Source organism: Marmota flaviventris, chromosome 2, assembly GCF_047511675.1.
Source record: "Marmota flaviventris isolate mMarFla1 chromosome 2, mMarFla1.hap1, whole genome shotgun sequence".
NCBI classification, from domain to species: Eukaryota; Metazoa; Chordata; class Mammalia; order Rodentia; family Sciuridae; genus Marmota; species Marmota flaviventris.
In genome coordinates this window covers 177985329-178012826 of record NC_092499.1, presented here as the reverse complement: position 1 = coordinate 178012826, position 27498 = coordinate 177985329, and the positions used below count along the sequence as shown (strand labels likewise).

General features: G+C 46.3%; 1 protein-coding gene across 5 annotated transcripts in view; it reads left to right on the top strand.

Moving 5' to 3' along the window:
• The first annotated feature begins 2787 nt into the window (after positions 1 to 2787).
• The window catches only part of Bcl2l1 (BCL2 like 1), a 52493-nt gene continuing 27782 nt past the window's right edge, over positions 2788 to 27498 (top strand). Inside the window, exons 1-2 of one of the 5 annotated variants that reach the window (XM_027945348.3) lie at positions 2788 to 2942; positions 4341 to 5034. In XM_027945348.3, coding sequence (XP_027801149.1) covers positions 4471 to 5034 — 564 coding nt within the window. In that variant the 5' untranslated portion in view covers positions 2788 to 2942; positions 4341 to 4470. Of the gene's footprint in view, positions 2943 to 3683; positions 4071 to 4340; positions 5035 to 27498 lie in introns of those variants that run through there. The other 4 variants (XM_071608823.1, XM_027945351.3, XM_027945347.3 and 1 more) reach the window with 4 other exon arrangements.

Sequence of the window (27498 nt, the reverse complement as noted above, 5' to 3'; positions counted from 1 at the left end):
AGATCCTGTCTCAAAATAAAAAAAAAATAAAAAGTACTGAAAATGTAACTCAGTGGTAAAGCACACCTGGGTTCAATCCTAGTACCTATAACACTACACATTGTGTTATCAACCTTTTTTATCCTTGCCAATCAGGTGAAAACTGACGTTCTCTAGTACAGGAATGGGCAATTAGATCACAATGTGTCCTTATAAAGTTATTATTTTTTGTGGTGCTGTGAATCAAACCCAGGGCCTTTCACATGCTAGGTATTCCCTCTGCCACAGAGCTACACTTCCAGTGCTAAAGCTAATTTTTATGAGGATCTGGGGGTATAGCACAGTAGCAAAAGAGCATGGTTGGGCTGGGGATATAGCTCAGTTGGTAAAGTGCTTGCCTGGCATGCACTAGGCCCTTGGTTCAATCCCCAGCACCACCAAAAAAAAAGCTTAACATGCCTGAGATCCCTCGGGTTCAATCACCAACACCATAAACACACACACACAATTCTGAGGGGGTGGGGAGTGCATGCCTGTAATCCCAGCAGGAGGATCATATGTTTGAAACAAGCCTCAGCAACTTAGCAAGACCCTAATCAACTTAGCAAAACCCATCTCAAAAAATAAAAGAAGGGTCAGGGATGTGGCTGTGTTGAGAACCCCTGCGTTCACTCCCTGGTACTAAAAAAGGAAAAAAAAAAAAAAGTTAAGCCACCTTCAAAATGTAGAGCCCAGTGTAAAAAGCAAAGTACAGAAGTGTTTATACCAGGCCACTGCTTGAATACAACTTTTATACACATGAATATTCTCTTGAACACACCTTGGGAATGCAAACCAAGAAATAGGATATGAGTGATGACCTATACCTATGTGATGGAAACTGGGGACTGAAAAGCAGGTGGAAGAGGACTTAATTTCCATTCCATGCTCTTTTTTATTTAGGTTTCTGTACTCTTCCTTTCCCAGGGCCTTGTGAATACTAAGCTGATACTCTGTTACTAAACTACACCCTGAGGATATATATTTAGAAAAAGGAAAAAGAAAGAAAGTTTATTGCTTTGCTGGCAAAGAAACACAGGAGACTCCAGTCCCAAAGGCTGTGTGATTTTGCCTATCCGCAGGAACAGGATATATCTTTTTTTTTTTTTATCCTGTTCCTGCGGATAGGCAGAATCACAATATATCTTTTTTTTTTAGTTGTTGATGGACCTTTACTTATTTATATGCAGTGCTGAGAATCGAACCCAGTGCTTCATCAAACCCAGTACCTCGCACATACTAGGCACACATTCTACCACTCAGCTACAATCCCAGCCCCAGGATATATCTATTTTTAATCAACTAAATTAACATAAAATATTTTCACTGGGCAAGGTGGCGCACACCTGTAATCCCAGCTATCCAGGAGGCTGAGGCACGAGATTCACAATTTTGAGGCTAGACTTAGCAATTTAGGGAGACTCTGTTTCAAAATTTAAAATTTAAAATGAGTCCACACTCTTTTATATGATTTCTTTGGCACATGAGGTGATGCCAGCTATATCCTCTTTAAAAGTAATTTGAACCAGGTGCAGTGGTGCATGCCTATAATTCTAGTCATCTTGAAGCTGAGACAGGAGGATCACAAGTTCAAGCCAGCCTGGATAACTTAGTGAGAACATATCTCTAAAAAATAAAAAGGTCTCAGGGTGTAGTTCAGTGGTAGGTTCAATCCCCAGTATTGTTAGAGAGAGAGAGAGAGAGAGAGAGAGAGAACGAACTGAACAAAACAAACAACAATAACAACAAAGCTTCAATTTTTAGAATCAATTTCAGTGCATTTCCAAGGTCAATTTTCCAACTTCTTCCCCACTATACTTGACCTCATTCTAGCCACACTGCTTCTGTTTCAGCTTTTGGAACAAGCCAACATCTTCCTAACTCACAATATTTGCACATGTGCTTCCCTCTGCCTAAATTGATGTTGCCTAGGCGCTTAACCATCCGTTGCATTTTCAACCTTGGGTTCAGGACTGGGGATGTAGCTCAGTGGTAGAATACTTGCCTAGCATCACAAGGAAACAAACAAATACCTGGATTCAATCATCTTTGCAAAGAAGCCAGCCCTGGCCACCCTACATAAAAATTATTGAAAATGCCTCTCTCGGCAAGAAAAGTGGGGCTTACATCTTAGACCACCCACTCTAAAGAAGAGAAGACCCTCTCTCTTTACCATTTTCATTACAATACCCTAATTTACTTTTTTCATAGCATTAGTCACTATTTGCGATTATTCTACCTCTAGACAAATTTTAGTGAAAGCGAGACCATGCCTTGATCCTAAAGCTCTATCTTCAGCAACCCAAACAATAACCATTTGCTGAATGAATTGATGCAGCATAGATTACGGACCATACACTGTTCTGCGGGATTTACTTAATCTTTGCAATCAGTAAAAGAGGCTGGTTCTATTACCCATTTATAGTTGAGGAAATAAAGATACAGTGCAGCTAAGAAACTTGCCCAATTAGCAGAGCTGGACTTCAGAGAAAAAAGTGTTTAGGCACAACGTGACCTTTTTTTTTTTTTTCTTTTGTATACAAACTATGGATGGATGAATTTGAACGAATGAATGGAAATGTGAATATAAACATTGATTCTTTGCGTCTCGGATTCCTTAGGCCTTCCGCAAGGGGGTGCTCTATCCCAGGTCTTGACGCCAATCATTTAAGGCGCGCGCTCCCTTTGCGTCTCGGGCTCGCGCGCGCCGCCTCGGCACCGGAAGTGACTGAGCTTGCAAGTTCCCCCCGGTCTCTTCAGGGGAAACTGAGGCCGGCTTGTTCGAGACAGACGGCGTGAGCAGTCCGCCAGGTAGGCCGACCGGGGTCCGCGGCTCGGAACTCGGCTGTGAAGAGCCCTCCCGTTTGGAAACCACCCGGCCGATGAAGGGGGATGTGGCCCCCCACGGCTCGCTGGGCTCGCAGGTGAGAGCGCCGCCTCCCCTGTGCGTGACAGGCGCTGCGCCCAATGGGAACTTTCGCCGTCCCGCTTCCGTGCCGACTGGGCTCGCTGATTGGTTCTGATGGGGCGGGCCGCCGGGGGCGAGACCCCTCCTCCCAGAAAGGTCTAGGGGGCGCCCCTGAGGGAGGGCGGTTGCCTAGCAACGGGGCGGTGGCTCGGCGGGTACCCGGCCTAGCAAGCGCGAGAAGCCGCAAGGCGGTAGCCCACCCACCCTGGGCTCGGGAGAGGTGCTTCCCCCAGCCCCTGAGTCCTCCCTGGGGCTCCAGAAAGCCGCGTTGGGCCTGTCCCCAGGAAAACGTGGTCTCAGCTGTGGGGGGCCTAGAGCAGGCCTCGACCCCTCTTCCTGACCGGAGGAGAGGCCCAGCGCCTCCTCTTCACCCCGTCTTTGTGCAGGGCGCCGGCGGCCATTGTGTCCGGGCGGGGAATGGAGGACCTGGCAATCCCCCACCGCCACATCCAGGGCCTTTGGGGAATTCAAAGAAAACCAGCGACGTGTGGGGGGCGTCTCTGGCCTTCAGCCTCCCGGAAAGGCGCGGGGGTGGCCTTTCCAAAGTCAGAATCGTAGATCCGAGGCAGATTTCCTCCCCCTGCGTCGTTCATCGAAACCTTGAGACCCATTGAGACGTCCCTTCAGGGTTTCGGAAGCCTCACCCAGGGCTGGTACTTAAATAGGAGGGGGAAAAAAAAAAAAAAAAAAACTCCACCGAACCCATACCAGCCACCTCCGGGAGAGTTCTCCTGACTCCCAGTAGGAGGCGGAGAGCCAAGGGGCGTGCAAGAGCGAGGGGGCTGGGCTCCCGGGTGGCTGGAGGCCGCGGTTGCCGAGCGGAGAGGCTGTCCTCGATCCTGGCGATGCGAGGAGGAAGCCAGCGAGGGGGCAGGTTCCTGAGCTTCGCAATTCCTGTGTCGCCTTTTGGGCTCCCAGCCTACCAGGTCGCATGATCCCTCTGGCTGGAGCTGGGTTTTTTGCCAGCCGCCGTGAGGCCGGCTGAGTTACCGGCAACCCGGCCGCCACCTCCTCTCCCGACCTATGATACAAAAGATCTTCCGGGGGCTGCACCTGCCTGCTGTCGCCTGAGACGGATTTGAATGTAGGTGGTGCGGGAGGAGGGGGGTGCAGACTACCCATGGGGGTGACTTTCCGAGGAAGGTATTTCGGAGAAAAGGGGGTGGCCGGGGTGAAAGAGACCGATGGGATGATTCAGAGCCTGCTGGTCCTTTCAATTTGACTTCATTGAAGTCTCTTGGAACCTGGACCCAGACCTTCACAAGAGCCACAAAGAAACCAGTTCTGGTACCTGGAGGGGGAATGAGATGTTGTAGGATAAATGACATGCATATTAATTTTTTTTTTCCTGAAGCTCTTTCTTTCTCTTCAGAACCTTATCTTGGCTTTGGATCTTAGAAGAGAATCACTAAGCTGAGACCAGACTCAGTGAGTGAGCAGGTGTTTTGGACAATGGACTGGTTGAGCCCATCTCTATTATAAAAATGTCTCAGAGCAACCGGGAGCTGGTGGTTGACTTTCTCTCCTACAAGCTTTCCCAGAAAGGATACAGCTGGAGTCAGTTTAGCGATGTGGAAGAGAACAGGACTGAAGCCCCAGAAGGGACTGAATCAGAGGTGGAGACCCCCAGTGCCATCAATGGCAACCCATCCTGGCATCTGGCGGACAGCCCTGCGGTAAATGGAGCCACTGGTCACAGCAGCAGTTTGGATGCCCGGGAGGTGATCCCCATGGCAGCAGTGAAGCAAGCATTGAGGGAGGCAGGCGACGAGTTTGAACTGCGGTACCGGCGGGCATTCAGTGACCTGACGTCCCAGCTCCACATCACCCCGGGGACAGCATATCAGAGCTTTGAACAGGTAGTGAACGAACTCTTCCGGGATGGGGTAAACTGGGGTCGCATTGTGGCCTTTTTCTCCTTCGGCGGGGCACTGTGCGTGGAAAGCGTAGACAAGGAGATGCAGGTATTGGTGAGTCGGATCGCAAGTTGGATGGCCACTTACCTGAATGACCACCTAGAGCCTTGGATCCAGGAGAACGGCGGCTGGGTAAGAACCACGCCCCTTGTGTGTCCCTTTTCTTTGAAGACCTCCAACAACCCTATCCTCTATCTCTTTCTGCTTGTGTTGGTGATTGTGGGAGATGTTGATTGTTAGGAGAACTGCCTGGCTTCATTTCACCACAAGAGGTGAACTGTTTGGAAATCTGGATAACCCAGTTCCTGAAGGAACCACATCTTTTCATTCTGGTCACCCATATGACCCCACTCTTTTATACTTGTGTTCCAGTTTCTTAGCAAAGACTAACATAGCCCATGTGTTCATTTGGCTCAAAAGCTTTGAGACTGAGGAGTTCATTTGGTGTTTCCTTCCCCTTGATCCAATGGTTCACCATGCAGAGGGGTGGTGAACATAGTGCCTAGAGGATCTGATGGCCCACAAGCCCCTTCATCCTTTATCCTGCAATGGTGTCAGTCCTATCCTGGCTTCCCTTCCCCAAATCAGGTTCCCTTTATTTCAGAGTTTGCATGCACAGTCCTCTTCTCAGACCACTTGACCAGGCAGGAGTTCCCGCTAGCTTGGATGGCTGAGGATCTTCTGATTTTAGGGCAGGGTAGGCTGTGCCAGTTGTGTTTGTGCTGTGTCCCCGAGTTCATTTTACCCAAAGTGTGCAACTTTCTGCATGGTTGGCCTATTTGTAAAGCTCTTGCTGTGTCACACATAAGCCCTGGGACTTTGCACCTCACTGCTCAGGGTCGGTTGGGGAGCTCCAGCTGCTCTGCATTTACTTTCCGGCCAGAACCCAGAGGCCTCTTCATCAAGCACTATTTGCTGGCAAAGCAAGAACCTGGTCTGTGGGGCTCTGAAGAACATTAAGATGTGGTAACAGACTGGACCAGGGGTATAAGTCCTGGCCCTGTCACTTAACTGTGTTAACTGTGTGACTTTGGACAGGCTGGTTCACTTTTTTTTTTTTAAGTTATAGGTGGACACAATGTCTTTATTTTACTTTGTGTGGTGCTGAGGTTCGAACCCAGTTTGAACTAGGCAAGCGCTTTACCTTTGAGCCACAAACCCAGCCCCTGGTTTACCTTCTTAAGCCTTAGTTTCTTCCACAGAAAATGTGGCAAGCTCTTCTTGTCTTGCAGAGTATTGTAAATCTTGGAGATAACATGAACACAGTAACTGATACCAGCAAGCTTCTTTTGGAATCCCCCTGCCCATCACCAAGTCAGCATGACACAGATGAGAGCTTCTTTTCTGGTGATCCCATGGGTGATTTTTACTCTTCTCTAGTGAACTCTGTCCTGTTTCCTTGCTTAAGCCCCCAGGCCCCCTAGGCCGGGAGATATGAGAGGTATTCTGTTCCTTTAGAATATTCAGAAAATCGACAGGCTGTAGAAAATAAGTCATCTATTGAAGGAGCCGAGGTGGAAGGGGCCTTGCACCCTGGACTCAGGAATGTCAAGAATGCGATTGTCCTAGGCCCTGCCTAGGGCGTGGCAGTACTTCACTTTACCACTGAGCAGGAGAACTCCTGGGTTTGCCCTGGAATCCACACCCTCTCTCATTTCCCATTTCTTTTCAACTTTATCAACTCTTCCCCACTGCCAGCTCTTGTAAAAGGCTAGGGGGTGAAGTCAATGGAGGTCAGATGACTGTGGGTGGAGTTGGGGGAGATAAAATGGTGGGAGGCGGTGGTCTCTTTAAAGCTAAGGGTGACCAGACTTGAAAGCCAATCTGTAAATGAACTCCCTGGGAGGATAAATGATTAAATAGTTTGTGTAGTCACGTCCTCTCTTCCCTCCTGCTTTGATTCTCTTTTGGGGCAAATATTTGTTCAGCTGATTACAGGAGGGACAGGATTACAGCATTTCAGACACACCCTCTGAGGCATCTCCAGGTAGGGACTTGAGCCCTTTGCCCACTTTGCCTGGCTATTGTCTTTGGCCCCTGGTCCTAATACCAGGTGGGTTATCAGCTATCAACAAAAGGCAGTCTGGTAGAGGTGCCTGATCTGCCAGCCTGCCTCTGCAGAGGGCTACCCTAACAAGAGAATTGCCAGCTGCCCAGTGTTGCATGTGAAAGGAGGCTTAGACACAGCAGCTCTGGGCAGGTTCGTTAGGTTTCCACTGGATTGAAATTCCATCTTCCATCTCTGCTCAAGAATTATCAGAGCCCGTTGGACAACATACCACATGTCACTTCCTCTTGGTGAACAGAGGGGATGTGTGCAGAAGAGCCAGTTATGTCAGAACCATTTCTGGGCATGCCTTCCTCCCCTGAGGCTAGGGGGTGGAGAGAATATTTGACTCAGGATCCTTTGAGCCTGGGTAGAAGAGACCTGCCCACTTCCCTCTCAGGTGTTGTCCTGCTCCTAGCCGCACAGACTCGCTGCTGCAGTGGCATCTCAGAACCTTCCTGGAGGCTGCAGCTGTGAGAGCCTTGAGTGTAGGAGTTACTGGGCTGTTCCACCCAGGGATATGCTCTAAATTTAGCATCCCTACAGGAAAAGGGGAAGGAAATTGGCCTTTATTGAGTACCTCTTATGCATTGTGTTAAATCCTTTACTTACGCAACCTATTTTTTGAGCATCTACTATAAGGCAGGCAGTGTGCTAGGTGCTGGCCATAAGCCAGACACGATTATCTTCTGTCATGGAAATGACATGCTCTTTTATATATTCCACACAGGAAACTTCCAAGATAGGTGTGTTCATTCCGGTTTACACACAAATCTCCTAGTGGCTTAGTGGCTGACCTCAGGTAGTCTCTCAGCCAGTCAACTATCTGAGACTTTATATCAAAATTGGCCTAACTCTGAAGCCTAAACACTTTCCATCCATCTCAGGTCCAGAGAGTAATAAAGTAACCTGGACAGATGGGCATAGAGAGCCAGAGATGCTGTTGGGTCAAAACATTCTTATGAAAGTGCTTATGCTGGGCTGTGGTCCTTGTATTGTTCAGGTAGCTGTGGGAAGGACAGTGCCTTTGTCACCAGTAGCAGGTTCCTACAAAGGTGTGGGTAGCCTCAGATTCCGGCACCAGTAAAACTCAGACATGGCAGGTGTCAAGTGGATATCAGTGTTTTCCCCCATCAAAATGGGCTTCTTGTTGGTTTTTTCATCCTTAAAGCCTTCGCAGGCCCTGCCAATAGATGACAGTGGTGCATGTGCAGGGAGGTGGCTTAATTGCAGGGTGATGCTCCAAGGATTGGAATTTCAGCCTCTAGCCACCCTACCACCTGCCTGAGTCACTTGGAGAAATGCTAAACCTGTTGGTCTCTCTTGTCTGTCTCTCCCACCTGTAAAATGCAATAATGATAGCCAGCTGCCATAGCTTGACTCTAGTAAAGGATCTAGAATAAAAGCCCTTCCCCTACCTTAATTGAAGGGTAGAAGCACTTCTTTTAATGAATGGGCTTCCTCCCTCAGGGAACTGAACTTTGTCCCTGGAGTTATTCCTTAAGAAAAATAACCAGTTCCGGAAATATTCACTAGAATGTTGTATGGGCTTTCCATTGGGAAGGTGGGTGAGGATGGAGGTGGTCCAGGGTATTTTGGATAGCTGTCCTTGGAGAAACTCTTGAGTCTGATGGAAGCACCATGGCTAAGAGCATTAAGCACAGGTGTGTGGGCAGAAAACATAACTTGGCCTTTCCCAGACTGCATGGATTTATGCTTCGTTGAAGCACCTCAGCTCCCTTTGCAAGTGTTGGCAATTCTGTGGTTTTCTTGGGGGAAACCCTATTAAGAAACCCCAAACATGGAAATTTTTAGTAATCTCATTCAGGTACCAAAATGAGGTACAAGTAACTTAGGGGCTCCCCCTTGGAACACCCACTTCTTCTGGGTGTACACTGTAGGTTGCTCTATGCCATCACAGGATTTTCCAGACTTCCTAGGAATAATTTCCCCAGTAGCCCAAAGGAGCCCTTCAGCTTCTGGTTGAAAATTACCCAGGTATTTTTTCATGGGGCCCCAGTAGAACCTGGAGGGTTTTCTTGGCTTTCTTAGGGGGCATCAACAGATTTGTTTGTGCTGCATGAAGCAGCAGTTGTTAGCTGACCCTTCCCTAGCGGATATCTGTCCTGAGGCCAGTGTGCTCAAGGTTCACCTCTATGCCCAACCTTCCTGGTTTTTCCAGCATCCCCAGCCTTCTGTCATGTGACTGTCTTTTTTAGCAATTGTGGTTTTGTCTGGGTTTAGTACTGCTTAAATAGATATGGGATAATTCCCAGTGTGCTGCTCTTCTACAGTAGCAGAATCTTCTACTGTCTTAATTTACTAAGGATTCTGTGCCCCACCTCAACCTCTACCCTAAGTTCATGGAGTCCTTCCCAATTCCCTCCATTTTCTTAGAGAGTCACACTGTCCTGGACCACCTTCTCAGCTGTCCCTGCAGCTCATAGTCTGTACCATTCCCACTTAGCCAACCTGAATCAGACAGTTCCACTGGATCTTTTTGTTTAGCCTGGGCAAGAGAAGACCCAGGAAAATATGTTGCTAGCTTCGCACACCTGTAATCCCAGCAAATTGGGTTGCTGAAGCAGGAGGATCACAAGTTCAAAGCAAGGCCCTACGCAACTTAGTAATAAGACCCTGTCTTAAAATTAAAAACAGTCTGGGGATATGGATCAGTGGTTAAGATCTCCTGGGTTCAATCCCAGGTACACACAAAAAAAGGGACTCCTCCTTTTTTTATTGGTATGATCCCCTACAAAACTGGCATAAATGGAAAGAGGCTAATAATGGTAGAGTTTTTAAGTTAGCACAGAGAAGATATTTCTCACAACTCCTATCTCAGGGTTAGGAGCTTCCTAAGGGTGGAGTCCACATCTTGTCCATACTTGTTTCCTTAGTTCTGAGCACAGGTCTTGGGCATAGCAGGCACCTAATGAGATACTCAATTTCCAAAGATACAGATTTGTTGGATCAGAGTAACAATTATGGCAAGGGCCCTTTTCCTAATCCTTCATTTGTTATTTGTTGTATACCAGGTTATCCTAAGTACTGGGGTATAGCAGTAAATAAAACTAAATTTCTATCCTCATGGAGCTCACAGTTTAGTGGGGAGAGACACAAAAAAATGCATAATTACATAACAACATTTCTGTCAATGATAGATTGTGTATACCATAGTAGCCCCATAAAATTATATGGTGTAGTGACACTGAATTCATCTTAGTTTGTGTAAGTATACCCTGGTGTTCACACAGCAACCAAAGCTCCCATCCTTGTTAAGTGATGCATGACTATACATATATGTATCAGGTGATGGTTAAGTGCTCTGAAGCAAATAAGGCAGGTTGGGGCATAGGGTGTGCCTGACAAGGAAGGGTGGTGCTTCAAGTTTAAGTGATCAGGGCTAGGGTTTGTGGCTCAATGGTGGAATGCTTGAATAGCATGCCCAAGACCCTGGGTTTAATCCCCAGTAATGTCTAAAAAAATGACCAATGAAGGTATAGGGGAATGAGAAAGGCTTTCCTCCACCCATCTAGGTTTGGCTGGGCTGTGAATTAAATTGATGTAAGAGAGATTAATAGGAAGGGGAAAACATGTTAATTAATTGCAATATGCATGGGAGTCTCACAAAATATGAGACTCAAAAGAAGGGCTAGATGATCGAAGCTTGCATAGTGTGCCCATCTACTGAGAGGAAGGAATAGGGTCTTGGGATTTGAGGTGGGCAGGGTGGCAATGGTGGGGAGAGTGGCAAGCCAAATTATGAGAAGGTGAGGGGGAAGGTCTACTGAGTAAAGGTTGTCTTGTGCGGACTCAAGGCTCGGGTAATAAACTGTTGTCTGAAGTGGCCCTCTTCCTGATATAGATACTTTTATTAACATAGATTTTTCTTGATAGATGTCAATGTCTTTGACAAAAGGACAATATTTCAGAACTACTCCTGTGCCTGCAGTTTCTCAAAATAACCAACTCAGAGTATGCCAAAGCTGGGTGGGTGGCACATGCCTGTAATCCCAGCTACTCAGGAGGCTAAGACAGGAGAATCACAAGTTAACACTAGCCTCAGCAACTTAATGAAGCCCTATAAGCAACTTAGCAAGATTCTATTTCAAAATAAAACTTAAAAAGAGCTGGGGATGAGGATGTAGCTCAGTGGTAAAGCCCCCCTAGTTTCAATTCAATCCCTAATATATGCATATGTATGAAGTATACTTTTCAGTTGGCATATTGTTGTTTCCCTACTGTTGTACTTGAGTAGTATGTGGGGTCCTAACAAAGGTATTATCTACAGGTGTTATTTAAACCTAGACTTGAAGGAAATGAAGTGGATGGCGTGGGTCCCTAGAGAAAGAGTATTTCAACAGAGGGAATGGTTTCAGGAGGGAATGTGCTTGTCATTTTCAAGAATGGGCAAGGAGAACAATGTCACTGGAGAAGAAACACCCCAGAGGCTCTGTGGTAGGAGGTGAGTTGAGGGTGGGGGAGGAGAGGGAGGTAGCAGGGAGTCAGGACACCCAGGACATTACAAGCCACAATGAAGCTTTGGCTTTGGAAGGAAAGAAAGGCAAAAGGTTTGGAGCAGGGGAGATAATGCTCTGAATTCTGCAAGGGTGACAACAAGCAGCCTAGTGAAGAGGCCCATGCAACTGCCAAGAAAAAAAAACACCTAGTGGCTTTGACAGAGGAGGTGGAGGTGATAAGGAGGCACATAAAACAAGACTAGGCTTGCATGTGGTGTATTGATGGGTCCACCCAGCCATCTTGGAAGTTGTGTTTTTCAACCACTTGAAGATCCTAAAATCAGGGCTACATAAGCTAACTATTTTTCAGGAATACTTCTCTCAAATTTGACATCCTGATGAATGTTCCTTCGTCATTCTAGCGGTATTTCTGTCTGATAACTGTGGTTTGTCTGGGGCCAGGTTCCAGATCATCCGTGTCTAGCTAGCTGTGTGACCTCGGGCAAACTCTTTTGACCTCCCTGAACTTTGGGGCCAGTAATAATACCTGCTTCACCGGGTGGTAATGAGGACCCAAAGAGATGTGCCAGAGATGTGTAGAGCCTGGTACCATGCTAGTGTCATAATTTTTATTATTTTTATCACAGAACTCTTATCAGAGACTGTTAACCAAATTTTTTTGTGGGGGAGGGGTGGTACTGGGAATTGAACCCAGAACCCAGGTGCACTTTCACTGAGCTACATCTCCAACCTTTTTTTTTTTAATTACTTTTTTAGTTGTCAATAGATCTTTATTATTTATTTATTTATATGTGGTGCTAAGGATTGAACCCAGTGCCTCACACATGCTAGGCAAGCGCTGTACTACTGAGCCACAGCCCCAGCCCTCCAACCTTTTTATTTATAGAGCACAGGGCCTGGATAAGTTGCTGAGACTGACCTCAAACTTATCTTCCTGCCTTAGTCTCAAGTTGCTGGAATTACAGGAGTACAACACCATGCTTCACGCTGGATCTTGAACATCCATTCTTTTTTTAGTCATTGTGACACACAAACACATCCTCAGAACACACCTGACATGGGAGGAGGTGCATAGTGTTTATGTGCCATGGTGGTCCAGGCACTCTCTGGTCTTGGAGTCCAAATCCAAGTTCTGCTCTCAACTTTTCACTTCAGCCTCTAGGCACTAGTTTCCCCTCTGCAAGATGGAGGTCTTGAAGCGGATAGCCTAGGAATCCTGTTTCTCACTAGCCTCTGGCCTTGTGGCAGATTTCACTTAACATTAAGGCACGTTTCACATGAGTTATGTTTTAGGTTGGTTGTTTCCTGCCAATAGATGCAGCATCTTCATTAACCCCATTGTGAGCTCCACCTCAGCCTCACACATTACCGCTTACAAAGCACTTGCATATCCACCTTGCCTTTTTAAGCCCTATAACTACCCCAAGAAATGAGCAGGAAGGATGTTACACCCATTTCACAGGAGGTGAGAGGGATGAAGTGTAAGGGAGTCCAACTGGTGTAAGGGATGAAGTAACTTCGCTATTCAGTTGCTCTGTGACCTGGACAAGTCTTTTAACTTATAAATGGCTATAACAGTAGCACAGTAGTACCTCCTCCTGAAGAGTCAGTGGGTTAATTCATGTCCAAAGGCTCTCAGAAAATAATTGTTGCTAGCAGCAGCACCATCATCTTCCCAGGCCGCTTCAGTCACTTGTCTGCCCTACCACTTCTAACATTGATTTTTGCAAATAGTGTTTCCATAGAAAGAAACTGCCTTTGGGACCTTCTGCTACTTGGTTTCATCCCTGATGAGACTCTCAGGCCAAACTTCCAGTGAGCTCCAAGCTACAGGGCTTTTTGGGCAGACTCCAGAGCTCCCCTCGGAACTAGAGGTTTTCTCTTGCTCTTCAGGAAATGCCATTGCAATGACTTCCATGGACTGCTTCCTGTCCCAGCCCAGCAGCCGAATTCCTGCCTGCAGGAGTGTGGAAACTGGAATAATGTCCCTAGAGGCTTCTCCAACTACTTTTTTTGGACACGGCCCTCCCTTTCCTCTTGTCATTTACTTTCTTTGCTCCCACCTCCTTCCCCCTCCACCTAGCTTCTCCCCTCTAGTCTATGATTCTCCCTTTAAGATCTGGAAAATGCCTTTCTGTTCAGTTTCGCTGTTCCCTTACCCCACCATAGGCAGTGGGGGTCAGTTGGAACTCCTGAGTTCCTTCCATGGCTTCATCATTCAAAAGCAGTGTCAGTCATGGACTCCCCATAGAGGGCATTAAACGTGTTACTTGGAGTGCCCTGTGTCATCCATTAACTGAGTTCCCCCAGGAGTTCCCACCCCACCTCTGCATAGGACAGAGATTGCTAGGAGTGATCTCTGAAGTTTGGTGGAGTAAGACGGAGCCTGCCACCCCTCCCCCAGCCACCTTTCTGGAGGAAGCTAGAAGGTTGAAACCTTGTTGGACAATCATCTGAGGAATGGAAGCTGGCCTGGGAGGGGATTGGAATGTACTCAACTATGCTTCAGATCCTTTGTTCCACTCTTGAAAGGGAAACATTCCCCTCCCTCCTCCCTGGCCACACACACGTGCCTTTGTTCCCCAAGTCAGAGTCAGGCAGGGCCAGGAACACGGTGTCCCTTTCAAGGAGCCTGACTCGCCTCCCTAGAGGCTAGCCACTGGTCAGTGGGACTGGGATTTTTGCCCAAGAGCCCCCAGCCTCATGTCCTTTGCACAGAGAGGCTGAAAATTTGGCTACAAACAGCTGCCCAGGCACTTCTGGAATTATTCCCTGGGATGCCCAGGTCCCAGGATTCAACAGTCCCTCCCTCTTATTCCTCTTGGTGATGAATATTATTGTTAACATTGCTATTAATAATAGCACCTAACTTTTATTGAGTGCTTAACTTTTATGCCATGCATTGTTCAAAGTGCTTTACATGTATTAATTGATTCCATTCTCACAGCGACACTCTGAAGTAAGGACTATTATTATCCCCTTCTCAAACATAAGGAAACTGCTGGTGGCAGTGGTACATGCCATAATCCCAGCCACTGGGGAGGCTGAGGCAGGAAGATCACACGTTCAAGGCCAGTTTAGAAGTCTCTGTCTCAAAATTTAAATAAAAAAAAAAAAAGTGGTATCTCATGTGAGCCCCTGGGTTCAATCCCCAGCACTGCCCCCCCCCCCCCCCGCCAAAAAAACCCCCTGAAGTACAGAGAAGTTAAGAATCACAACATAGTAGTATAGTTATTAGTGGCAAAGCCCAGGAGGGTAGCATCCAAGCTCCCACTTTTTTTCTTCCTTTATGGTACTGAGGATCAAACCAGACCTTGAATGTTCTATCAAGTATTGTAAACACCGAGTCACATCCCCAGCCTTTTTTTTTTTTTTTTTTTTTTGAGACTGGAGTCTGTCCCTGATCCTCCTGCCTCAGCCTCCAAGTAGCTGGAATTACAGGCATGCCCCACCATGCCTGGCTCCAAGCTTTCACTTTTAAACACTGCACTGTGTTCCCTCTGTCAGTTCACCAGTTTCTAGATGATTGTTGGCACATATCCAGTGTTCAGTACAGGACAGGCCTTTATTGACGTCATCTCTGTGCTATCCCAACAACCTTATCATTACAAGACACTGAGATTTGGGAGGGCTTGCAGTTAGCAGCAGGCAGAATCAGAATTTGAAACCAGACCTGTCTTACTCTAAAGCCTGTGCTTTTTATCTCTAATCCTTAAAAATCTTATAGGGTAGGTGGTTATCTTCATTCCGTTGAGAAAATTGAGGCTCAGAAAAAGACCATATGCCCAGGCTTCAAGGCTAGTACTAAGAAGAACTGGGATTCAAACTTGGGATGTGTGGCTTCACAACTCTCTACCTCGTTAGTAGTCTTAGCATAGTGACAATTCCTTTTATGTGAATTGTAATGCTTTATAATTTACCAAATGCCTGTATATCCGTCATTTTCCAGCAAGGTAGGTGAGGATTCTGGAATGTTCACCCTCATTTCCAAGGAGGAAATCAAGGCAAGGGAGCTCGTCCACAATAAGTGGCAGCCTCAGAATCTGTGTTCTCTCTTTTTACCTGGTTGAACCAATGTTGCTTGCCTCCCTTAAGGGTTTTTTGTTTTTGTTTTTTTTGTACCAGGGATTGAACTTGGGGGTATTGAGTCACTGAGCCACACCCCAGCCCTATTTTGTATTTTATTTAGAGACAGGGTATCCCAGAGTTGCTTAGCACCTCGCTTTTGCTGAGGCTGGCTTTGAGCTCATGATCCTCCTACCTCAGCCTCTGGAGCTGCTGGGATTACAGGTGTGTGCCACCATGTCCTGGGAATTTTGGTTTTTTGATTACATCAGCAAATACTGACAAATGCCTTAAATGATGCGATATCTTGGCTGTGGTGGTGAGTGGGACTGAATGCCATATCCCAGTGGTCTGTGTCAGTGCTACACACCTTGGGCCTGGCTAATGTCCCTTTGCCATCCAAATAAGTCTCTGTATTACCCATCTGCCCTCTTCATGTCTCAGGCAGGGTTTGTTGTAGTTATTGTGTGTGTGGTCAGCTTTCCATTGCTGTGACAAAAATACCTGAGGGAAACAATTTCAAAGGAGGAAAAATTCATGTTGGCTCATGGTTTCAGAGGTTTCAGTCCATTTGGCTCCATTGTTTCTGGGCCTGTGGTGAGGCAGAGCATCGTGGCCGGGAGCATATGGTGGAAAAAAGCTACTCATCTCATTGCCGCCTAGAAGCATAGAGAGAGCATATGAGAGAGGAAGGGGCCTGGGACAAAAAGTACCCTTCAAGAACACCTCCCACTGACCTACTTCCTCCAAGGAAGCTCCACCTCCTAAAGTTTGCACCACCTCCAAGTAGCCCTGTAAGTATGAATCAGTCTAGGGATCATTCCTATGATGAAGTTAGAGCCCTCATGATCAAGTCTCAAAGTCTCCGCCTCTGAACACTGCTACATTGGGGACCAGGTTTTTAACCTGTGAGTTTTGGGTGGACATTTCAGATCCAAACCATTAACAGTATGTATTCTTCACTATCGATACACACCTAGACAAAACCCTGGACTCTTAGTTGAAACAGCTTGACTTCTTCCTGGTGACATAAAACTAGGCAACTTAGTTTCCAATTCTCATCCATAAGCCTAAGATGAGAGTGCCAACCTACCAGGGAAATAAGGCATAAATGAAAACATGAAATGCAGGGGGTTTTTTAGTAATAATAACAGGTATTATGTATTGAGTGCTTGCTTGCTTTGTGCCAGGGGCTGTGTTTATGCCCTTGATATAATCTTATTTGGTCCCCACAATTGCTCTGGTGTAAAGAAGGAGAATCCAGGGCTCAAAGAGGTAGAGCAGAGTATACACAAAGATGTGTCTGGTGTCAAAACATAGCTTTTTTTTTTTTTAATAAAATATTTTTAGTTGTAGATGGATGCAATACTTTTATTTATTTTTGTGTAGTGCTAAGGATGGAACCCAGTGCCTCACACATGCTAGACAAGTTCTTTTTTTTTTTTTAAAGAGAGAATTTTTTAATATTTATGTTTTAGTTTTCAGCGGACACAACATCTTTGTATGTGGTGCTGAGGACCGAACCCAGGCCACGTGCATGCCAGGTGAGCGCGCTACCGCTTGAGCCACATCCCCAGCCCGCTAGGCAGGTTCTCTACTACTGAGGTACAACCCCAGCCCATCAAAACATATCTTTAAACCACTCTGTCCTTGCTTTTTGTGCAGGCCGGGACTAGATTATTTTTTACCCTGAGTACCTGACATGGGGCCCAGAGTTGGACAAGGGCTGGGCCAAGGTCTGCTCAGTAAACATGAGGAGTTGTTGCTATTAGATGCAGGCGAGGCTACAAAAATGAATCTCAGCCCCTAAGGAATCAAACTCATCTGAAGCAGTCGGAATAAACCTAAAAACTCTTGGTGAATGGCTTGTGCCATGTCTGTGGTATAGGCTCTAAAAGAAGAAGAGGTCAGACCCACTGGCTTATCCCACAGTGCCCTGGGCCCCTGCCAAATGGGCCCACTTCCACTTACCCTCTGAAGCCCGGGGCCTAAACCCTCAGCCTACATCATGTCCCTGAACCTTTTCCCTGGCCAGCTGCACTGCCACTCCAGATGCATATGCTCTTCTGCACCAACAGTGGTGGTGGTGGGGGGTGTTGACTAATCCCAGCTTTCTCCGCAATGTAGCTTTGTACAATTCACACTGACACTTCAGTTTCCTCATCTGTAAAATGAAGATAATGGCAATTAATCTATTTTTCCTCTGCCCAGATCTCTCTTCCCCTAGATCCGATTAGGGCTGTCTCATCATTCAGGTCTCAAATATCACTTCCCCAGAGGCCACTCATGTTTACATGTTTACTGTCTGTCTCTTCCAGGAAAACATGAGCTCCCAGAGTAGAGGGGTTTTGTCTTGTTTTTCCCTTCATTCCCGGCATCTAGCAGAGTGCTTGTCACAAATATTTGTTGAGTGAATGACTATGTAGATAACATCATCTAGGCTGCCACCTGGCATACAGTAGGCTCAGTCAGTGTTGGGCACCATCACCTGTTAGGAGGATGTGGAGTATGAAGGCTGTAAGGAGAAAGAAAGGAGGCGTATGAAGGCTGTAAGGAGAAAGAAAGGAGGCGAGGGCAGGCTTGTTGGGTGAAACCACCCAGACAGATCTGGAGGGTGGGTGTGTAGGAAGCACTTGTGAGATGGTGAGGAGGCAGACTGACTGGAGATGAAGAGGATCTGGGCCTGCCGTAAAGCTGGTCAGGCAAAAGGGATGGCAGAGGAAGGGGAATGGGATGGCTAGTGGTAGAAGTAGGTCCAATGGGGAGAGGCCCAGAGCACCCACTGATGCAGTCAGGTCAGCAGTAACCCCTGGGAAGAAGAATCCCTTGTCAGCTGAGTTCCCCAGACTGAACTGCAGGGAGATGAAAGCCAGAGGCACCTGTGACCTGCAGATCAGGAAGACTGCCCTAGTTGTTATCCTGGGGCTCAGAACCAGGTGCAGATTCAAAGGATTGATTGAAGCCTTTTGGTAACTCTGGCCTCAGCAGGATAAACATCACCTGTCTCCTGCCACCTGCTGTGATGATGCCAGGAAGGTGCCCTGGGCAGGCCCAAAGGGTCCTGACTTTCTAAGTGTCCTGGTGGACTGAGAAAATACCCTCCAAGAGGGGCCACTTCTTTCCTGCCCTACCATGCCCCCTCTGAAGGGCTCAGTTGACAATAAAGTATCTCCTGCCCAAGAGTTCCCACATGGTTTCTGCCCAAGTAAGGCAGAGGTGGAGTCGTTGACAGCTGGACTCAGCTGGGGGGGAGGGGTCAGTTTGGGAGCAGGTGCAGATTTCGGGGAGGGAGGAGCCTGAAGGGAAGTAGGGATCTTGGTAGGCTGCAAAATTTCCCTCCCCATCCCCCAGCCACAGCTGGCTTCTCCAGGAACCTGATGACCTAGTTACAATGCTTAGAAAAAGTTAGCTTAGCTTGCAGTTCAGGGCTATGCCAGTGTCTCCCCTCTGAAGCTTCTTGGGTCCAGAAGGTGCCCTGGCATTTCCCAAAGGGGGTTCCATGTGAAGGACATGTACCCTATCACATGTACAGGCTTCTTGCCTCCTTCTTTGGATCGCCTCCTCACCAATCCTAGGGAGAGAGGACTTCCCTAGTCCCCACTGTCTTCTGTTTCTCTCTGGGGGACTAGTGGGTGGCAAAGGAAGGCCACCAACTTCTTCCCTTTGGGTATCAGAGAGGGAGAAACTTTCTTCTAGTATTTTTTTTTTTTTTTTAGTGCATGCCTTGCCACTCCCTCCTTGGGAGAAATTTTATCACTGTTAGAGTCAGGTACAGGGGCTGGGGTTGTGGCTCAGCGGTAGAGCGCTCGCCTCTCATGTGCGAGGCCCTGGGCAATCCTCAGCACCACATAAAAACAAATAAATAAAACGTTGTGTCCAACTACAACAAAAAAATAAATATTAAAAAAAAAAAGTCAGGTACAAAATTTGACAAATTCCTTGGCAAATTGCTTAATCTCTCCTAGTCTTAGTTTCCTCATCTATAAAAAGCAAATAACATATAGTGCTTTTCTTGAAACACCAGTGAACATGAAAATCCCTTATAAGATGCATGGAGCACTGAGCATGGGCCCTAGTAATGCCTTAACCCTTACTGTTGTTACTATTATTACCAGATTGCAATCATAGGTGATCAGGTTGCTGTGTTACTGGAGTTACTCTCCAAGAACAAATTTTCAGACTGACAGAATATGTGGACATCCTTTGGACCAGAGTATAGGGATCTGAAGACTCCTAAAGCTGGTGGTCTTAGCTCACAACCTTGTCCCCCAGCTCCTCCCCTAGGGCCTCAAGTCATAACTTATACACAGTTTGACCAGTGTTATTGACTTCAGTGTTTGTTTGTTGCCCAGTTGGAAGACTTAGTTAAATATTTAACATTTATAGAAACATGCCTAGCCCATGGTAGGTAGCATATAGTAAGTGTTGGACACATTCAAGTAATTTAACAGGGCATATGAGAACTCGGGTTTTCTAAGATGGCCCCACTCCTTGTTTGCTGGAGTCTGTGAGCCTCTTGCCAAGCTCTGCCTGTTGCCTCATGTGTTGAGGAAAGATAACACCCGCCTTGCTCCATCGTGGGCTAGCAGGGAGGCCCAGGGAGGCGATAGATGAAAAAGCACTTTGAGAACCAGCAACTTTGGTCTTGCTACTGTTCCTTCTTGATTAAGATCACAGCCGTGACTGTGTAATTCATTCATTCATATTCATTGAACCAACAAGCATTTTTAAAATATAAGCAACATCTTGGGCTGGGCTTGTGGCTCGGTGGTAGCTCCTGGTAGCTCCGAGAGCCCTTTCCTAGCATTTGTGAGGCACTGGGTTCAATCCTCAGCACAAAGCACCACGTAAAATAAATAAAGGCATTGTGTTCATCTACAACTAAAAAAAAATTCTTAAAAAAAAAAAAAAAAGCAGCAATATCTTGTCCTGCTTCCTGAATGTGGACAATTTACTTCTCTCATTTGGCCTGGACATCTATAAAAGTGGGAATATTTTATGGATGGGTTGCTTCACAGGTTGTTGAGAGAAAACAAAGCAAGGGGCTGAGTTTATGGAGGATAGAAAGTGTCTTATTTACCATGATCAGCTACTGTTGGGCCTAGCACATGGTGACTGAGTGTTTAATGACCAAGTTAACAAACATTCCTAATGATGAATGGAGTATGTAAAGTGTCCTGTCAGTACCTAGTGCAGAGTGCTCACCAGATTCTTTCCTTTCTTCTCACTGTGAGACTCATTATTCACTGATTCAGCCATTGGTTGCCTTCTGCTTTGGATTAGTAAACAAAGTAGGACTCCAAATGTGACTCAAATAGGAAGTAGAAATGAGTATCACTCCTAATCCCAGGACATTCATGCCCACCTAGGCTGGACTCCAGAGTGGGCGCTCTGACCTACAAGGCTCTCCTTGACTTCCATTTTAACACTCTGGTCGGCCTCAGTGTTGCTTAAACATAAAACCCAGAGCACAGCAGGCCTCACCCTCTGATTCAGAACAAGAACAACCACACCTTGTTCTACCCATTCTCCATCAGCTAATCTGTGAGAAGAATTTTCCTTTGCTCACAGCACCCACATTCAGATGGAACCCTAGGGACTACCATGTCAGGGAAATTCCCAGGGAGTCACTCAGAAATGGCTCTTTCCTTTGGGGCAGAGTGCAGGGATGGAGCCCAAATCTAAGGCCCTTGGTCTCCTGGGACTGAGTCAAGCAGCAGGTGCAGGTATGAGGGTCGGGGCTAGTGGCTGAGTGGTGAAACTGAGAGGTTTGTAGGGTCAGAGGAGAGGTCAATACAGAGGAAACTGCCTGCTTGTCCATGCAGGTGGCTGGGCACCTGGGTTGAGAGGGATTCTGGGTCTGATTAGTGGTGGAAGGTGGCATTGCATATTAGCACCCCAAGCCTTAGAGAAACCTGTGGAACCCCAGAGCAGAGTCTGCAGTTGGCACCCAAGCTAGTCCTTTGAACCCTTCTCAGAGCCCTTCAGTGTGACAGGCTCCTCATGAGCTTCACAATACCTTCTGCTGGAAAATATCCATGGACAGTGGCATAATAACCTGGTTTCATTTTGGGGGCCTCTGCTGTGTACTGGACGCTGTGCTGGAACTCTTTATGAGAAGGGAATGGTTTCATCATAGGAAGCATGGGCTCTGGGATCTGACGGTGTTGGGTTTGACCGGACATCATCACATACTCACTGTTGGCCTCTGGGCATGTATCTTCCCATCTCTGAGCCTCAGGGATGATACTATTACCTGCCTCGGGGTGTCTTGTTTTGTATGTGGTGCTGGGGATTGAACCCAGGGCCTTGAAAGCACTCTACCAACTGAGCTATATCCCCAGCCCTAATAGACAACTTTTATTGAGCATTTCTACTTCAATTTTATAGGTGTTAATTCATTAAATTCTCAAAATAGTATCATTGAAGTGAGTGCTTGTATTCCCATTTCACAGAGAAGTGAGACATAGAGAAATTAACGAAGTTAATCAAAGATTTGAACCCAGATTGTCTGACTCCAATGCCTTTGTCCTATCTGTGCATAGGAGGGGCCTAATACCTCTTGCTGCTATAACTGTTGTATTTAGTATTGTAGTTGTCTGTGGTTTGGGTCTCTCTGCTGAATTCTGAGCTCAGTGAGAACCAGAGACCCATCTTATTCACCTTGCATCCCCAGAGACCAACATAGTACTCATAGTACTCATAAATAATTGCTTAATAGCTGGGAATATTCCCTCTCTTCATTAATCAATCAGTAGCTCTCTATCGACCATTTCCTGTAGGCTAGCTTTGAGCTAAGTCCTGGGAGGAATGCAAAATACAACCGTGGTTCTGTAACCGGAAGATTGGGTGTGTGGGGGGGACCACATTCCAGAGCTCTGTGTCATTGGCAGAAACTTCCACACTGGAGGCAGAAACAATACAGGTGGCTTGGGGATGTTTACCAAGCTGGGATTCTCACCCCTCCCAGAGTGGGCCACTCCCTCCCACTGCAGAACAGGTACCACCACACAAGTTTCCTACTCCTGCCTAGGGTAGGAATCACTCCAGTCTCATCCACTACATCCTCATCTTTCTTGCTCAGACCCAGTTCATAGGAGCTGGGAATGATCTTAGAAAACCACTCCTATCCCATTACTGGGCCAGAGTGGTCTTTTAAAGACCAACTTCAGATCTTATAACATTCTTGCTTACAACCCCACCTGTGGCCTCCTCCTGCACTTGGAATAAAAGCCAGAGTCCTTATTTAGGCCTACATGATCTATTCTTTCCATCATGCTCTCCTTCACTCTGCCCAAGCTGCATAGGCTCCTTGCCTTTCCTGGATCCTGGCATTCTTGTCCCTGTCTGAGGGATGTCTCTTTGAGATGTTCTCTCCACGTGGAATGTTCTGCTTCTGGTGTTTCCCTTCTTAGCCCACAGGGTACACCCTCTATGAGGCTCTCCTTGACTTCCATTTTAACACTCTGGTCTTTTACTTTTTATTTTTGTCATAGCAACAACTTCTATCTGAAATTTTAGTTTTGTTTTCTTGTTTTTCTTCTGTGTCTTGTATTGGAATATAAGCCCCATGATTTGTGTGTGTGTGTGTGTGTGTGCGCGCGTGCGCGCACACGCGCTGCTGATTGAACCCAGGGCCTTGCACATGCTGAGCATGTGCTCTAGCCACACCCCCAGCAAACCCCATGGTCATAGGGGATTTGAATCTTTAGTGCCTACAGCTGTTCCTTGCAGGTAGTAAATATTCACTGAATAGTTTTGGAATGAATGATTTAATCAAATGAACAAAAATAAGACATGAGAAAACAGACCCAGAGCACAAAAGCTACTGAGAATTAATAGAGTTCCTTCAGATCTGCCTTTTGAATACTCATTAAATGCCAAACACTGTACTCAGTGATTTACGTGTATTACTTTTGCCACTCATCCTTAACTGTTACAATGAGTTGTTCGGAATATCATTTCTTTATACCCACAACTATAGCATTAAGAAGAAAATTGGCCGGGTGCCTGCATGCTTGTAATCTGAGCAGTTTGGGAGTCTGAGGCAGGAGCATCCCAAGTTCTAATCCAGTCTCAGTGATTTAGTGAGGTCTGAAGCAATTTAGTGAGACCCTGTCTCAAAGTAAAAATTAAAAAGGGTTATGGATGTGGCTCAATGGTAAAGCACCCCTGGTCCAACCCCAGTACCAGGAAAAAAGAAAACTGGACCAACTCATTTTTTATTGGACCCTCACTTTGTTTTATAAAGAATTGGAAGTAATTTAGGAAAATTCATACAATCTAAACCATAAAATGGCCAAGGGAGTCAAGTACAAGGAAAACATGGATAAGAAGAACTGAGAATAAAGATTAAGTCACACAGTTGTACACCTCCTAGGACCTTTTGAATTGAGCAACGTTTTCCTACCATCCTGTATGATAACTAGCTACTGCGCAGGTTTGTTTGTTTAGGTACCAGGGATTGAACCCAGGGGCACTCAACCACTGAGCCACATCCCCAGCCCTTTTTATTTTTTATTTTGAAACAGGGTCTTGCTGAGTTGCTTGGGGCCTCATGATTTGTTTGGGTTTGATGGTACTAGAGATTGAACTCAGGGGTGCTCTACCATTGAGCTATATCCCCAGCCTTTTTATTTTGAGACAGCGTCTTATTAAGTTGCTGAGGCTGACTTTTAATTTGCAATCCTCCTGCCTCAGTCTCCCAAACCACTGGGATTATAGGTGTGCACCACCACACCCAGCCTTTTATTTTCCAATTTTTTATGAGGCAGGCTTTTACTGTGTTAGGCAGGCTGATCTTGAACCTCTGAGCTCACGATACTCTCACCTCAGCCTCCCAAATAGCTGGTATTACAGGAATGCGCCATCATGCTTAGCTTGCCCAGATTCTTGAAAAATGATGGATTTTGGCCAGGCATAGTGGCCCATGCCTATAATCCCAGTGCTCCTAGGGAGGCTAAGATAGGAAGATAACAAGTTCAAGGACCGCCTCAGCAACTTAGTGAGACTCTTTCTCAAAATTAATAAAAAATAAAGGTGTAGCTCTGACACATCAACGTGGGCAGCGAACCTAGATGGGGAGGAATGAAGGGACAAGAGACACGAAAGGTGACAGCAAGACAGGGGTCTGATCAAGCTGCAAACTTTTATTGTTCACACGGGGGTATTTATATGCTGGGGATGGGGAAGCTCTCTAATCAGCAATTGCTGGATGTGGGTGGTAAAACTGCCAGGTGCAAGATGTCTGATGATCCTGATAAAGATGTCTGATGATCCTGATAACCGCAGGGTGTTCCAGGGAGATAGGTGGCTGCAGGGTGCCTCCCAGGCAGGATGTCTCCCAGGGGGCTGTCAGGCTATTTTTTGAAGGAGAATTTCCTTCTAGTCCCTGACATAGCTCAGTCATAGAGCTCCCCTAGGTTCAATCCCCAGTACCAAAATAAAAAGAAAATGGTGGGTTTTAGAAAATCTAATCATGTGACCTTGCGGTTGTCAAGGATTTGCTGGCTCCCTGCCTCATCAACTGGGTTCCTAGATTGTGACAGAATGATCTCCTCTTCCTATCTGCTTACAGAGAGGCCAATCCAGCAGGAAAGAGCCTAGATTCCCTCCTTAGTCCTTTCTGGACCCAAACAACGTTGTTTCAAGGAAACTTTTCCCAGGTTTTTGTTTTGTTTTGTTTGGGTTTGATGGTACTAGGGTGCTCTACCATTGAGCTATATCCCCAGCCTTTTTATTTTGAGACAGGTCTTATTAAGTTGCCCAGGCTGGCCTCAAACTTGTGGTCCTCTTGCCTCAGTCTCCCAAATTGTTGGGATTATAGGCATTTGCCACCCGACCTCAGGTTTATTAATTTAGGTAGTGCCATTGAAGCCCCAATTCTGGTCTTCACATAGTTCCATTGAATTAGAGACAAAAGATGTAAGACTCATAGAAGGACATCTTGTGAAAGCTAACAAGAAATGATAAATGCCAAGTGAGCAGAGGTAAGATTTGCACTGAGACTTACAGAAGGGCTGGTGCACCCATCATAGAGGACCATGTAAACTAAGATGTGAGCATGGGCACAGAATCTCACGAAGAAACTCAGGGGTGGTCCAGTTTTGAGCATGTGTTGAAGAGTCTCTCTTACTAGGATAAAGCTAGAAGAGTTGGCTATAGTCAGATTTTAGTTGAGAGTAAGAGAAAGAGCCAGCTGGGAATTTGTGAAGCAAAGATTTTGCAGGTAGAGAAAAGGCAGGATTGACTTGACTTGGGTACAGGTGCTCAGCTCTGACACTGGTGGGCCCAGTCTGTGCCTTATTTCCCTTTGTATCATAGATAAAGATGATCTTTTAAATCCCTTATAGCTGGGCATGGTGGTGCATGCCTGTAATCCCAGCATCTCAGGAGGCTAAGGCAGGAGGATCGCAAATTAAGGGCCAGCCTCAGTAACTTAGCAAGACCTTGTCTCAAAATAAAAAATAAGAGGCTGGGGTGGTACCTCAGAGGTAGAACGCTTGCCTAGCATGTATGAGGCCCTGGTGTCAATCCTTATAAAACTAAATAAACAGAAGTATTGTGCCCATCTACAGCTAAAAATAAAAGAAAAAGGACTGGGGATGTAGCTCAGTGGTAAAGCACCCCTGAATTCAATCCTCAATACAAAAAAAAAAAAATCTCCTGCAAAGATCCTAATGGAATAGTGATAACTACCATTTATTGAGCACCACTCCCATTCCATGCTTTCTGCATGCATTTTCTCATTGACTTCTTCTAACTAACCTGAGTGGTATGTGGTCAGTTGACCCTATTTTATTTTGCAGTGAGGAAACTAAGGTTCAGAGAGATGAAATTGCATGCTTAGAGTCCTGAAGTTTGTACATAGTAAAACCTGGGTTCAGACTGAAATTGGTCTGGCTCCAAAGCCAGGTTTCTTTCCAGTGCTCCATCTCTGGAATAAATGAAACATCATTAATTTTGGATGTGTTGAAAGCTGCTTAGCAAAACGATGTTGGGAAACACTTGGAATGAGGGTCTTGAAGGACACTTAATATCATCCTAAGTGAGAGAGCTCTTTCTGCTCAGCTGCAGGAGAATGCCTCCAGAGCCTAGGGTTACTGCAGGCCTTTGCCAGAGGCATGTTTGAACGTAGCCAGATGAGTATCCCCCAGTTTCCTGCTTTTACCATCTCAGCTGCTGGTCAGGAGGTTTGGGAAGGTGACATCATCTAGCTGAATCAGCTGCTGCTTCTAGACATTACGGGAACTGAAAGTCATTGCCCCTTCCTTCCTACTCTTTAAGGCTTTTCAGAATGAGGCTGGGGTAGGGGTGTTTCACCTGTCTGCAGGGTTGTGGCTAGAAGGAGCAATGCTCCTGTCGTGTGTGTGTGTGTGTGTGTGTGTGTGTGTGTGTGTGTGTGTTTGTTTGAACTGGAGATTGAACCCAGGACTTTGCTCATTCTTAGAGAAGTGCTCTGCTACCAGGCATGGTGGCACACACCTTTAATCCTAGCAACTCAAGAGGCTGAGGCAAGAGGATCCCAAGTTTGAGTGCAGTCTCAGCAACTTAGTGAGGCCCTAAGCAACTTAGTGAGACACTGTCTCAAAATAAAAAATGAAAGGCTGGGAATATAGCTAATAGTAAAGTATGCTGGGTTCAAGATCTTAGTACCAAAAAAAAAAAAAAAGGAAAAAAAGGAGGAAGAAATGCTCTGCCATGGAGGTACACCCCCAGCCCTTTTAAAAAATTTTGTTTTGAAACAGGATCTTGCTAAGTTGCTCCGACTGGCCTTGAACTTGCTATCCTCCTGCCTCAGTCTGCCCCATAGCTGGGATTATAAGCATGTTCCACATACATGGCCTCACTGCTTTTAAAGACCTAAAAGATTCATTTTCATGGGAAAAGCTGTCCTCATGCCTTCTCAAGCTAATGGATCACTGTCCCTGAGGGGCTGGACGATTCACAGGAAAGTCCCCTGTCCCTCTCCTCCATCTTGCCATCTTCATTTAGCTCTGTGAC